Genomic DNA, 13,985 nt, shown 5'->3' on the forward strand with positions numbered 1-13,985 from the left:
AGGGTCGGTTTGAGACTTTATAGATGGCCCAGGAATCTCTCTCTCCCTCTGGCAATTCTGTCGTTGATTTGCGTCGGTCCTCAGAATTTCTTGACAATCTGTCAGCACCTTGATTTGTTGCGACAGAAACATGGCTGACAAATTGCAAAGTGAAAATCGACAAGGATCAAGGCCCATCGCATCAGTTTGGACTTAGTTGCAGGAACTCTGGTCAACCATTGAAGTGAAGAGTTATCTCTAAAGAGTCTGAATTTCCTTCCTTCCAGATATCCTCTGAATTTCCCAACAGCCCATACAACTGCTAAGACCTCCTTTTTGGCTGTACAATAGTTTCTCTCGGTAGCAGAAAGTTTCCTACCAACATACTCAATGATATCTTTGCCGCCTCCTCCTCCTCTCTCTTGGAACAGTACAACCCCAAGACCTATGTCACTCACATCCGTCTGCGAGCAGGCCTCTCAACTCGTACCCAGATAAGCTAAACCTGGAGCATCGCAAATAGCTCTTTTTTTATTTCCTGAAAGGCTGTTTCTTCCCTTCGAGTCTATTTAAATGGTATGTTTTCTTCGAGTAGGTCTATTAATGGAGCAGCCTTCATCTCAGAAGTATAGTACAAAGCTACTGTACCACCCACAGAAGTCTAAAAATTGATGTACTTGGCATTTTGTTCGAGGCCTTTCCTGTTCCTCAATAGCACTATTCTTTTCAGTTTGACACTCCAAGTCCTTGTCCGTCAACACACGACCCGGGCACTCAACTGGTGTTTGATGCATACTAGCACTTCTTCACGTAGCAAATAAGTCCATGAATTTTCAACCCCTCTGAGACTCTAGCGATGTGTTCCAAATGGTCCGAAAATGTCTTGCTGTACATGAGGATGTCGTCCAAGTAAACTTTGCATAATTCACCTGTATATCTGGACAAAACTTCGTTCATCAGGCGCATAAAGTTGGCTGGAGCATTCTTGAGACCAAATGGCATGACTCCGAATTGATATAATCCCACCGAGCTCGATAGCTGTATTTAAATCTAAGAATTTCATTTTTGTCCGTATTGAACTGAGAATGGAAGATAGGAAACTTAAAAGGGCCCACCTTTTCAATACAAAAATGTTATAGTTTATTTACAACATATATTTACACTTGGAACTAGTTTCGACGCTGTTTGGCGTCATCTTCAGCCAAAATGTGGGAAATAGGCTAGCATGTAGACATTTATATTACACAAGGCGTTACATTAAACAATACACATCTTACGAGGAGATAAAAACAGGGACGAATATAGAAACAAATGAATCGTTGAGAAAGCAAAAGTTATACATATTAAAAATAACCTTAACCACACATCTTGCAGTGCGAAAATATTCGCCTTGAATGATTCCTGAATATAAAACGCACGCGCACACATTTCTGATGAGCCAGCAGGCAGGAAAAAGTAAAGTGAAACCTTAAGAGTTCTTCTGAGAAGAGTTCATCATTTTTTCTATGTTGCGACTAACTAATGAATTCTCCCTTGAGTTCCTGATAAACATACACAACAGGAAATTCTCCTTCACTCTCAACAATAGCTATAAAGACCAACAGTAAATTGCATTTTAAATATTGTGCAGAGACGTGAAAGCATGATCTTGAACATGATATAACTTCTTCATTTAACCCAATTTTTTTACACAAGGTGTTACATTAAACAATACACATCTTATGAGGAGATAAAAACAGGGACGAATATAGAAACAAATGAATCGTTGAGAAAGCAAAAGTTATACATATTAAAAATAACCTTAACCACACATCGTGCAGTGCGAAAATATTTGCCTTGAATGATTCCTGAATATAAAACGCACGCGCACACACTTCTGAAGAGCCAGCAGGCAAGAAAAAGTAAGGTGAAAACTTTGAGTTCTTCTGAGAAGAGTTCATCATTTTTTCTATGTTACGACTAACTAATAAAGTCTCCCTTGAGTTCCTGATAAACATACACAACAGGAAATTCTCCTTCACTCTCAACAATAGCTATAAAGACCAACGGTAAATTGTATTTTAAATACTGTGCAGAGACGTGAAAGCATGATCTTGAACATGATATAACTTCTTCATTTAACCACCTTTGAAAGTCTCTCTCTATATTACATAGCTTCATTAGCACCACCATTCTGTAGATGCACAAAATAATCTTGTAATCTTCACAGGTCCGGTATTCAGCTCGACAAGAATATAAAATTGGTATTAAGGAATACGTTTTCTGAGAGTATGTAGGTTCACTGTGCCAGTATTTGTGGTGTATTGTTGCACGTAACGCTGATGAGCCAGCAGGCAGGAAAAAGTAAAGTGAAACCTTAAGAGTTCTTCTGAGAAGAGTTCATCATTTTTTCTATGTTGCGACTAACTAATGAAGTCTCCCTTGAGTTCCTGATAAACATACACAACAGGAACGTAACGCTGCAACAATACACCACAAATACTGGCACAGTGAACCTACATACTCTCAGAAAACGTATTCCTTAATACCAATTTTATATTCTTGTCGAGCTGAATACCGGACCTGTGAAGATTACAAGATTATTTTGTGCATCTACAGAATGGTGGTGCTAATGAAGCTATGTAATATAGAGAGAGACTTTCAAAGGTGGTTAAATGAAGAAGTTATATCATGTTCAAGATCATGCTTTCACGTCTCTGCACAGTATTTAAAATACAATTTACCGTTGGTCTTTATAGCTATTGTTGAGAGTGAAGGAGAATTTCCTGTTGTGTATATCAGGAACTCAAGGGAGACTTCATTAGTTAGTCGTAACATAGAAAAAATGATGAACTCTTCTCAGAAGAATTCTTAAAGTTTTCACCTTACTTTTTCCTACCTGCTGGCTCTTCAGAAGTGTGTGCGCGTGCGTTTTATATTCAGGAATCATTCAAGGCAAATATTTTCGCACTGCAAGATGTGTGGTTAAGGTTATTTTTAATATGTATAACTTTTGCTTTCTCAACGATTCATTTGTTTCTATATTCGTCCCTGTTTTTATCTCCTCGTAAGATGTGTATTGTTTAATGTAACACCTTGTGTAAAAAAATTGGGTTAAATGAAGAAGTTATATCATGTTCAAGATCATGCTTTCACGTCTCTGCACAATGTTTAAAATGCAATTTACCGTTGGTCTTTATAGCTGTTGTTGAGAGTGAAGGAGAATTTCCTGTTGTGTATGTTTATCAGGAACTCAAGGGAGACTTCACTAGTTAGTCGGAACATAGAAAAAATGAACTCTTCTCAGAAGAACTCTTAAGGTTTCATTTTACTTTTTGCTGCCTGCTGGCTCATCAGAAATGTGTGCGCGTGCGTTTTGTATTCAGGAATCATCCAAGGCGAATATTTTCGCACTGCAAGATGTGTGGTTAAGGTTATTTTTAATATGTATAACTTTTGCTTTCTCAACGATTCATTTGTTTCTATATTCGTCCCTGTTTTTATCTCCTCGTAAGATGTGTATTGTTTAATGTAATGCCTTGTGTAATATAAATGTCTACATGCTAGCCTATTTCCCACATTTTGGCTGAAGATGACGCCAAACAGCGTCGAAACTAGTTCCAAGTGTAAATATATGTTGTAAATAAACTATAACATTTTTGTATTGAAAAGGTGGACCCTTTTAAGTTTCCTATCTTCCTCGATAGCTGTAGTCGCTCAAATGCGGCCAGTATCCAGTATTCGGGGGATAGTGGGTTTGAACCCCACTGTCGGTGGCCCTGAAGATGGTTTTTTGTGGTTTCCCATTTCACAACGGGCAAATGCTAGGGCTGTACCTTAAGGCCATGGCAACTTCCTTCCCACTCCTAGCCTCTTCCTGTCCCATCGTCGGCGTGAGACCTGTCTGTGTCGGTGCGACGTAAAGCAAATTGTAAAAAAGATATAATCCTTTTGGGGTGGAAAAAGCAATGTGACAGAGCTCTTCAATGTTTTTGGCTGTGCCACCTTAACAAGTGATCAAACCTTTTCATGCAAAAGTTATAAGGGACACCCGGGTCAATGTCTTCTCCCTCGTGGACTTTCTTAAAGAGCTGGAGTTTTTTAATCACAAAAGCTCTCTCTCTCATTCCTCTGGTTAGGAACTTTTTAGAAGCCTGGACAGCGGCTGGGTCAAACCTCTGGATGAATTCTTTCTTGAATTCTTCCCAGTCAAAACTGAGACCATTTAATATTTAACCACCAAGCCGCTGCTGACCCTTTTAGTAGTTGACTGACAATCTGTAAGTAGATTTCAGTAGGTTTATTTGTCCTACAAAGTAGGGGCTCCGATGTTTTTAGAAATGTTTTAGGACGCTCCTCGTGCTCACCATGAAATTTGTCTTTAATTACTCTAGGATCGACAGGTATCCCAAAGGGAAGATCCATATCCATGCCAACTTCGTTACTGCCTACATACATTTTCTTCTTGAGGGTTAAAATTGTATATTATTTATCTTCAATTCAAAGTTCGTAAATTTCTGGTCTACCTTAGTTTTAAACATATTAGATTCTTGCTAGTTTTCTGCAAGGTACTCCTCAACTTTATTTTCCAAAGTATGCATATTGTTTACTACTTTATCCAGGTCTGATTCTAAGCTGGTTGTTTTATTATTAATTTTTAAAATACTTTCTTTGAAAGTTTTGTCAAAAGAATTGATTTACTCCTTTATCTCTTGAGACTGGGTCATCTGGCCCTCAATTTTTCCGGACTGGTCCTGAATCAAGGAATTTAATTGATCGAACGTAGCTCTTTCCTGGTCGTTAGCTTCTTCCTCCAAGGTGTCCACAAAGTTGAAACTGCCTGGGTCCTCCTCATTGTCCAACAAATCCTGGTGCAGCCTCCCTTGTGAGTCCATTTTGCTTCCCATCGCCAGCAAATCTCGGGATGCATGCTTTGCATAGAATCGCCACAGTCACCTGGTCTGTCTTTGTTTTTTAGTCTCCAAAAGTCCTGTTATGGTCACCAATTTATCGTTCTCAATGCAATTTTATTTGTTGTAAATAAATATCACACAAGATACATTCACTTCTTGATTGGAAAATCACTTTGTCACAGAGTCTATTCTTTAACAACACTCAGTTCACTTAACAACTACACAATTATACACAACTATAAACAACATTGCAACACTATTAAGAAAAATGTACTGAAGCAGTTTACAATCGATTCTGATGAGTACAGATATCAACAAGTCCTCACACTGATCATTGACTTAATCATCACAAGGCAAGACTTAACTACCGGCCTCTCAGCCGTCAGCTCAATATATATATATATACCGTTCGAAAGCTAGTCTAGAAATCTGTAACTTCTGGAAATGTTCTTGCAACACTCTGAATGAAACACACCCGAACATAAAAGGAACAATTGATCATTCAGCCAGTCACTTAGAGTACTCCAGTATAGATTAAACTTTAATATTTTACTACAATAAAAAAACCTAAAGAAGTAATCTACATAATTCCTAAAGCTTCTACACGTATCTGGATAATTGAACATCACGTAAGCTTCCAGAAGTCTCGATATGTATTAGAATGATAGTCAATCATACCCATTATACGAATATTAGAGTTTTCTACAGTTTTTGACAGAATGAATTTTGAAGTTACGCAAATTTACAATACGCATTTACAGGGAAATCATATGTTAGTCATGTTTAGTATTTAATGAAAGGTAATTAAAATGTATCAAAACATAATAATTAGAGCCCACCTTGTAGCCATGATTGTTACGGCATTGAAGTCTAAATGGTCTGACATTGTGTTTAGCCGGTTCGAGTCTTGTTGGTCAAAAAAATTCACCGTCAGAATGTTGGCCGGCAGCTAGGAGAGGTGGTGGTATATCATTTATAATCACAAGATTGCACGCCAAAAGCCTGGATTAAATTCGAAACCTCTCCACAGTGCTCATATGGAGTGAGGGCATATGATGCTGTTGATGGTGATTCGTCCGTTGGATGGAGACATTAAGCCTTGAACAGACACCTTGGTGCTATTTAACAGGAGTAGGCTATGTGCTGGCACTGGGTTTCACCCTTTCCCTTCCTACTGTCATACACCATGTCACTTATTTCATCTCATTATCTTTTCTGAGGTTGACATCAGGAAGGGCATCCAGTCATATAAATCTACATACATACATTATCATTATAGACTGTTATACCTTTCAGTGTTCAGTCTGCAAGCCTCTGAGAATTTACTAAATGTCACCGCAATCCTCAGTTTGCAACTAGTGTTGTGGCCTCATTTAGTTCTATACCTCTTATCTTTAAATCGTTAAAAACTGAGTCTAACCATCGTGGTCTTGGTCTCCCTCTACTTCTCTTACCCACCATAGCAGAGTCCATTATTCTCATAGGTAACCTATCCTCCTCCATTTGCCTCACATGACCCCACCACCGAAGCCGGTTTATGCGTACAGCTTCATCCATTGAGTTTATTCCTAAATTAGCCTGTATCTCCTCATTGCGAGTACCCTCCTGCCTTTGTTCCCACCTGTTTGTACCAGCAATCATTCTTGCTACTTTCATGTCTTTTACTTCTAACTTATGAATAAGATATCCTGAGTCCACCCAGCTTTCGCTCCTGTAAAGCAAAGTTGGTCTGAAAACAGATCGATGTAAAGATAGTTTCATCTGTGAGCTGACTTCCTTCTTACAGAATACTGCTGATCGCAACTGCGAGCTCACTGCATTAGCTTTACTACACCTAGATTCCATCTCACTTACTATATTACCATCCTGGGAGAACACACAACCTAAATACTTGAAATTATCAACCTGTTCTAGCTTTGTATCACCAATCTGACATTCAATTCTGTTGAATTTCTTACCTACTGACATCAATTTAGTCTTCGAGAGACTAATTTTCATACCATACTCATATAAACCTGCCACGACAAATTCATCTCGCCTCATACCCAACCCCATAGAGAAATGAGGACAAGAGTTGGACAAACTAAGGTTTTACAAGAGTTAGGTTAGGTGTAAGATAGTGTACATATGACAACATGGAAATCCAGTATCGCAGTGACAGTCTGCATATTCGGTCATTTGCGCACAACCAGCTCTCTTCTCCTAGGCTCAAATGCATGTGGAAATACACCACCTGGTACAAATCCACTGATGTTTGTGGAAAGCCGCCACTTTTTGAAAACCCTGTACAGTTTTGTATTAAATTCAACTATGTGTGTATAGATGGGATATTTGTGAGAGAAAATTGCTCCCAAAATATGCGTGGTGTTTAAAAAGAAAGTCTTGTTGTGCACTGATCACTTTTTCAGTAATATTCATCCATATGAGGACTACCATGAACAGGTGGATTAAAATGTGCAATGTGTTACGCAATGATCATCGTATTAATAATGTTCATGTCTGTAACACATACAACTAGCAGATGTAGGAATTCAACATGCAGTACATACACCTTGTGAAATACATGTCTTCCTTTGGCTACATTGTCATTCTTCCTTCTCTACGGGTTTAGGTATACATTAAAATATTCTGCTACCTTACATGTAGGGAAAACTGCTACCAACCTTTTCTTCTGGGTTTCTTTGCTTTTGCATTGCAGCTGTAGTGGCAGTGTCCTGACCTCCATGTGCCGAGCACAAGGCCGACCGCTGCTAGCTTCGATTCTCGTAAACATCCTAAATATCAGAGTGATCAGAACCGTTTCAATTTCTGATGAGCACGCCACCTTGGCCAGCTTCGTGTGCAACCCGAATGAAATCCCAGTTTCGAATAAGTTGAGTGTTCCTTGTTAGAACTTCGTACTTCAATCAATCAATCAATCAATACTGATCTGCATTTAGGGCAGTCGCCCAGGTGGCAGATTCCCTATCTGTTGCTTTCCTAGCCTTTTCCTAAATGATTTCAAAGAAATTGGAAATTTATTGAACATCTCCCTTGGTAAGTTATTCCAATCCCTAACTCCCCTTCCTATAAATGAATATTTGCCCCAGTTTGTCCTCTTGAATTCCAACTTTATCTTCATATTGTGATCTTTCCTACTTATATAAACGCCATTCAAACTTATTCGTCTACTAATGTCATTCCACGCCATCTCTCCGCTGACAGCTCGGAACATACCACTTATGATGTAGATGTTGATTCCCATAGGGAACCTAAAATATTTGTCCTGAATGAGTAAATTTATAATACCAATTGGTATTATATATTATATTGGTATTACATACCACTTAGTCGAGCAGCTCTTCTTCTTTCTCTCAATTCTTCTCAACCCAAACATTGCAACATTTTTGTAACACTACTCTTTTGTCGGAAATCACCCAGAACAAATCGAGCTGCTTTTCTTTGGATTTTTTCCAGTTCTGGAATCAGGTAATCCTGGTGAGGGTCCCATACACTAGAACCATACTCTAGTTGGGGTCTTACCAGAGACTTACATGCACTCTCCTTTACATCCTTACTACAACCCCTAAACACCCTCATAACCATGTGCGGAGATCTGTACCCTTTATTTACAATCCCATTTATGTGATTACCCCAATGAAGATCTTTCCTTATATTAACACCTAGATACTTAGATCCCCGAAAGGAACTTTCACCCCAACAACGCAGTAATTAAAACTGAGAGGACTTTTCCTATTTGTGAAACTCACAACCTGACTTAACCCCGTTTATCAATATACCATTGCCCACCGTCCATCTCGCAATACTATAGAGGTCACGTTGTAGTTGCTCACAATCTTGTAACTTATTTATCACTCTATAGAGAATGACATCATCCGTAAAAAGCCTTACCTCCGATTCCACTCCTTTACTCATATCATTTATATATATAAGAAAACATAAAGGTCAGATAATACTGCCTTGAGGAATTACCCTCTTAATTATTACAGGGTCAGATAAAGCTTCACCTACTCTAATTCTCTGAGATCTATTTTCTAGAAATATAGCAACCCATTCAGTCACTCTTTTGTCTAGTCCAGTTACACTCATTTTTGCCTGTAGTCTCCCGTGATCCACCCTATCAAATGCTTTAGACAGGTCAATCGCGATACAGTCCATTTGACCTCCAGAATCCAAGATATCTGCTATATCTTGCTGGAATCCTACAAGTTGAGCTTCAGTGGAATAACATTTCCTGAAACCGAATTGCCTTCTATCGAACCAGTTATTAATTTCACAAACATGTCTAATATAACCAGAAAGAATGCCTTCCCAAAGCTTACATACAATGCATGTCAAACTTACTGGCCTGTAATTTTCAGCTTTATGTCTATCACCCTTTCCTTTATACACAGGGGCTACTATAGCAACTCTCCATTCATCTGGTATAGCTCCTCCGACCAAACAATAATCAAATAAGTACTTCAGATATGGTACTATATCCCAACCCATTGTCTTTAGTATATCCCCAGAAATCTGATCAATTCCAGCTGCTTTTCTAGTTTTCAACTTCTGTATCTTATTGTAAATGTCATTGTTATCATATGTAAATTTTATTACTTCTTTGGCCTTAGTCTCCTCCTCTATCTCAACATTATCCTTTAACCAACAATCTTTACATACTGCTAACTGAATACTTCTGCCTTTTGAAGATCCTCACATACACACTCCCCTTGTTCATTAATTATTCCTGGAATGTCCTTCTTGGAACCTGTTTCTGCCTTAAAATACCTATACATACCCTTCCATTTTTCACTAAAATTCGTATGACTGCCAATTATGCTTGCCATCATGTTATCCTTAGCTGCCTTCTTTGCTAGATTCAATTTTCTAGTAAGTTCCTTCAATTTCTCCTTACTTCCACAGCCATTTCTAACTATTCCTTTCCAGTCTGCACCTCCTTCTTAGTCTATTTCTCTATTATAATAAGGTGGGTCTTTACCATTCCTTACCACCCGTAATGGTACAAACCTGTTTTCGCATTCCTCAACAATTTCTTTAAACCCATCCCAGAGTCTGTTTACATTTTTATTTACCGTTTTCCACCGATCATAGTTACTTTTTAGAAACTGCCTCATGCCTGCTTTATCAGCCATATGGTACTGCCTAACAGTCCTACTTTTAAGACCTTCCTTTTTATCACATTTATTTTTAACTACCACAAAAACAGCTTCATGATCACTAATACCATCTATTACTTCAGTTTGCCTATAGAGCTCATCTGGTTTTATCAGCACGACATCCAGGATATTTTTCCCTCTGGTTGATTCCATCACTTTCTGAATCAGCTGTCCTTCCCGTATTAACTTATTTGCCATTTGTTGGTCATGCTTCCTGTCGTTCGCATTTCCTTCCCAATTGACATCTGGCAAATTCAGATCTCCCGCTACAATCACATTTCTTTCCATGTCGTTTCCCACATAGCTGACTATCCTATCAAATAATTCCGAATCCGCGTCAGTGCTACCCTTTCCCGATCTGTACATTCCAAATATATCAAGTTGCCTATTATCTTTAGAAATGAGCCTTACACCTAGAATTTCATGTGTCTCATCTTCGTATTACTTGTAATTCAGTTTCAGGTGTTTCCTTTTAACTACATTCAGTATTGAAATGAACTAATTTTAATAATATATTATTTCAATTACAAAACAGAATTGATGTTTTGTCATTAGTTTCTCACCAGATTCCAGCCCTGGTCAGTAGATGTGAGATTTCTTAAATGGAAAGTCACTTCTCTATGGCTCAGATTCTTTGTAAAGCTGTAGGTCCCATTACTACGACCATTATATAAACAGTAATATGAAACTTCAAACTTTTTTTCCTTTTCTTTCTAGAATTGCTGTTTTCAATGTTTCTTTATTTTTTTGGTCTGGCTTATTGTTGAGCTCATTTTATGATGCCTTAAAATTAAAACTCAAAATACATGTAATAATTCAGCTGTCATCACAAGTGGTGAAGAGGGGAAAATTGAAAGTAGGGAGTTACATTCCATTGCAAGCATTTTTATCTGGGATATTTTAATTGCATGTGTTCATATAAGTCCTGAGAAATGTACCTTTAGATGCATAATGAGTTTTCAGTCGTTCCTGTTCAGCAATATTCTCATTAGTGTGATAGGCCCATAATTATTGTGATCCCTAGTAATGCAGTGATATAAACTCTGCAAGATGCATTCCTAGCACTAAAGCTTGACCTTTGAGGTTGTGTAATCTTTGTATCTCAAAAAGCCCATACTAAATTGTCTCGTGGGTAGCAATCTCGAGCAGTATAGTACCTGTTTATGTTTTTCTATAGAGTTGTTTTTATCTATCTCACTAAATAAATACTGTTTATACAGAATATAGTAGAAGTAAAATGTTGTTGCTTGTACTTGAGAATTTTTTTGCCTTTCTAACTGCATTATGGTTCTTAATGTGCGTGAACATATTTACAGTGTAATAGGTTGCTGAGGTGGTGTCCTTCCCCTGATTGCAATAATGCTATCAAGGTCCAGTATGTAGAAGCTCGGCCGGTGACATGCAAGTGTACCCACACTTTTTGTTTCTCTTGTGGTGAAAATTGGCATGACCCTGTGAAATGCCATCTCCTTCGTAAATGGATCAAGAAGTGTGATGATGATTCTGAAACTTCCAATTGGATTGCAGCCAATACTAAGGTATATTGTACTTTTATCTTGTGTATGGTTTACATCTAAGGGAATCTGCCTTGTTATCTCATAAGTGAACAAATCTACTGTCTGTGCTGATATTTGTCATAAAAATTGACTGCAATTCTGTTTTGTAAAATGTACTGTAACTCCTTGAATGCTGGCAGTGAGGATGTGGCCTCAACTTAGCCGAATATGCTATACAGCCTTATGTATGAGGTAATTATTAATAATAATAATAATAATAATAATAATAATAACAGACTGATGATTTTGTATTGAATGGTGGAAGTGTGACGAGTCTGATATTTCAAGAATATTCCATTTTTTAAAGAATACAACATCAGGCATCATTAAGGCTAAGCACAAATCTGTATCTATACTAATATATAAAAATGAAATGCTGTGCGTCTGTGTTACTCAATCACGCAAGAACCACTGGTCTGATGTACATGAAATTTTGCATGAATATAGCTTATTTACATGGTTAACATATCGGCTACTTTTGATTTCAATATTTTGCACTTTTCAAAGATGGTGACCATTTTAGTGACGTCACTACAGCCTTTGGTTTCAAACGTTCATAATTTCATTTGAAATAAAAAGGGAACGCAAAGAAATAGCAAACTTTTGAAAGCATATACGAGGTTTAAAATTTAATTTCCTATACGAAAGGTCCTTATCACTTTTCGTGTATCTCCAACGTTTAGAGAGTAAAACCTAAATTTGTGCTATAAAACACGGTCTCTGTGCCGCACTTCGCCTATCCCCTCCACGCGTACCTGCCGGCTGTGCATAATTTGTCCCGTTGCGAAGCGCAGGTACTTCAGCTAGTAATAAATATGATGGAGACTTAAATAATAGATATGCTGTAAGAGAGATCCTGGAGATAGTCCATGGTACCCTTTACCCCCTATTATTATTATTATTATTATTATTATTATTATTATTATTATTATTATTATTATTATTGTTGTTGTTGTTGTTGTTGTTGTTGTTATTATTATTATTATCACCTCAGCTGCTGTATACACAAGTGTGTACTATAGTGTGTCGGTCTCTGGGTCCCAAGATTACGAGTTTAATCACAGCATATGTAGTCAGATTTTTGAAGGACGGGAAAAGTTCTTAAGACTCGATGTCGTACGATGTCAACATCTAAAAGATCTTTGATGGTACTTAGGTGCTTTAAAAAGCTTGGCTTTAATTTTCCTAAGAAATATGTGGTTTACTCTGCCATCTATGAGAGTAAAATCGAATATTGAAATTGACGTAGTCAGTCTAGGTGGTGTCAGATCAAAATGCCTGCACATGTAGCTGTGGCCATACAGTACCATTATTATTAACACCAAAAAAATATCACAGATCTTTTATGTGCCAGTATTGAACAACATGGAGTGCAGAATAAACTTCTTTTCTTCCGTCAAAAATAATTACCTCTCCCAGGTTTGAGCCGGTCCCGTGGTATAGGGGTAGCGTGCCTGCCTATTACTCGGAGACCCTGGGTTCGATTCCCAACTGGATAAGGGATTTTTTTCTGGATCTGAGGGCTGGTTCGAAGTCCCCTTAGCATACGTGATTACAGTTGAGGAGCTATCTGATGGTGAGATAGCACAATTCAAGCAACACCTGCATAAGAATGAAATGTGAAAACTAGTGCAAACTAATAGTGACTACTTTTACTATGAATATCATAACATTTTCTAGATAGTAGGACAGATAAAATTTATAATAGGATACATTTTGTGATGTAGCTCGATTTTCCTCTGATGTCTGCTCATCCTGCGGTCTCCCTCATGGTCGTCCCTTAGAAGATGTCTATGTGCTTACATGTTTAGCACAGCATGTTGGACACAGACAATGATTCCCACATTGTCCTACATTTTCATGGTAGAAATCCTCTTGAAATTACACTCGCTATAATGTAATCCATTGAACTCGTTCAATCCTGGGTTGGTTATGTCTTCTTCCAAGTGCAGATATTTTACAGAAGCTGAAACTAACAAATTTCAATTACCAAACGTTCGAGCCCAATTAGAATATAAGTTTCAACTGACAAATGAAACTTAACTTGGCTCTCTCGTCGAAGAATGCTGGTGATAAGGCAGCACTAAGCCACAGATGTCCTTACCTTCATCCAAAGTAAACTAAAAACACTCAAATGTTTGTGATTTTTTGCACAGTTGTAAGCACAAATTAGCCCTGAAGTCGTCTTGTTGTGCTCCGTGATAAGCTAAAGTTATCAGTTGTTCCTTCGGGGACAGATTTCTTCTATTACAGAAAGCATGTAGTTGTTCACCAACTCCCCATCCTTTGATTCCCTGTTGTGGCTAATCAGTGTCCAACTCTATAACTAGTGCGAACTGCAGCTGTATTTTTCTTGATATGTTTTGTGAACATGTGATTTTCAGCAGCGAGACCTTTCA

General features: G+C 37.9%; 1 protein-coding gene across 2 annotated transcripts in view; it reads left to right on the plus strand.

Moving 5' to 3' along the window:
• The window catches only part of ari-1 (E3 ubiquitin-protein ligase ariadne-1), a 199,584-nt gene that overhangs the window by 79,928 nt on the left and 105,671 nt on the right, over positions 1 to 13,985 (plus strand). For both annotated transcript variants that reach the window (XM_067137091.2, XM_067137092.2), the window contains exon 5: positions 11,347 to 11,568. In XM_067137091.2, coding sequence (XP_066993192.1) covers positions 11,347 to 11,568 — 222 coding nt within the window. The remainder of the gene's footprint in view (positions 1 to 11,346; positions 11,569 to 13,985) is intronic.

Source organism: Anabrus simplex, chromosome 1, assembly GCF_040414725.1.
Source record: "Anabrus simplex isolate iqAnaSimp1 chromosome 1, ASM4041472v1, whole genome shotgun sequence".
Lineage (NCBI taxonomy): Eukaryota > Metazoa > Arthropoda > Insecta > Orthoptera > Tettigoniidae > Anabrus > Anabrus simplex.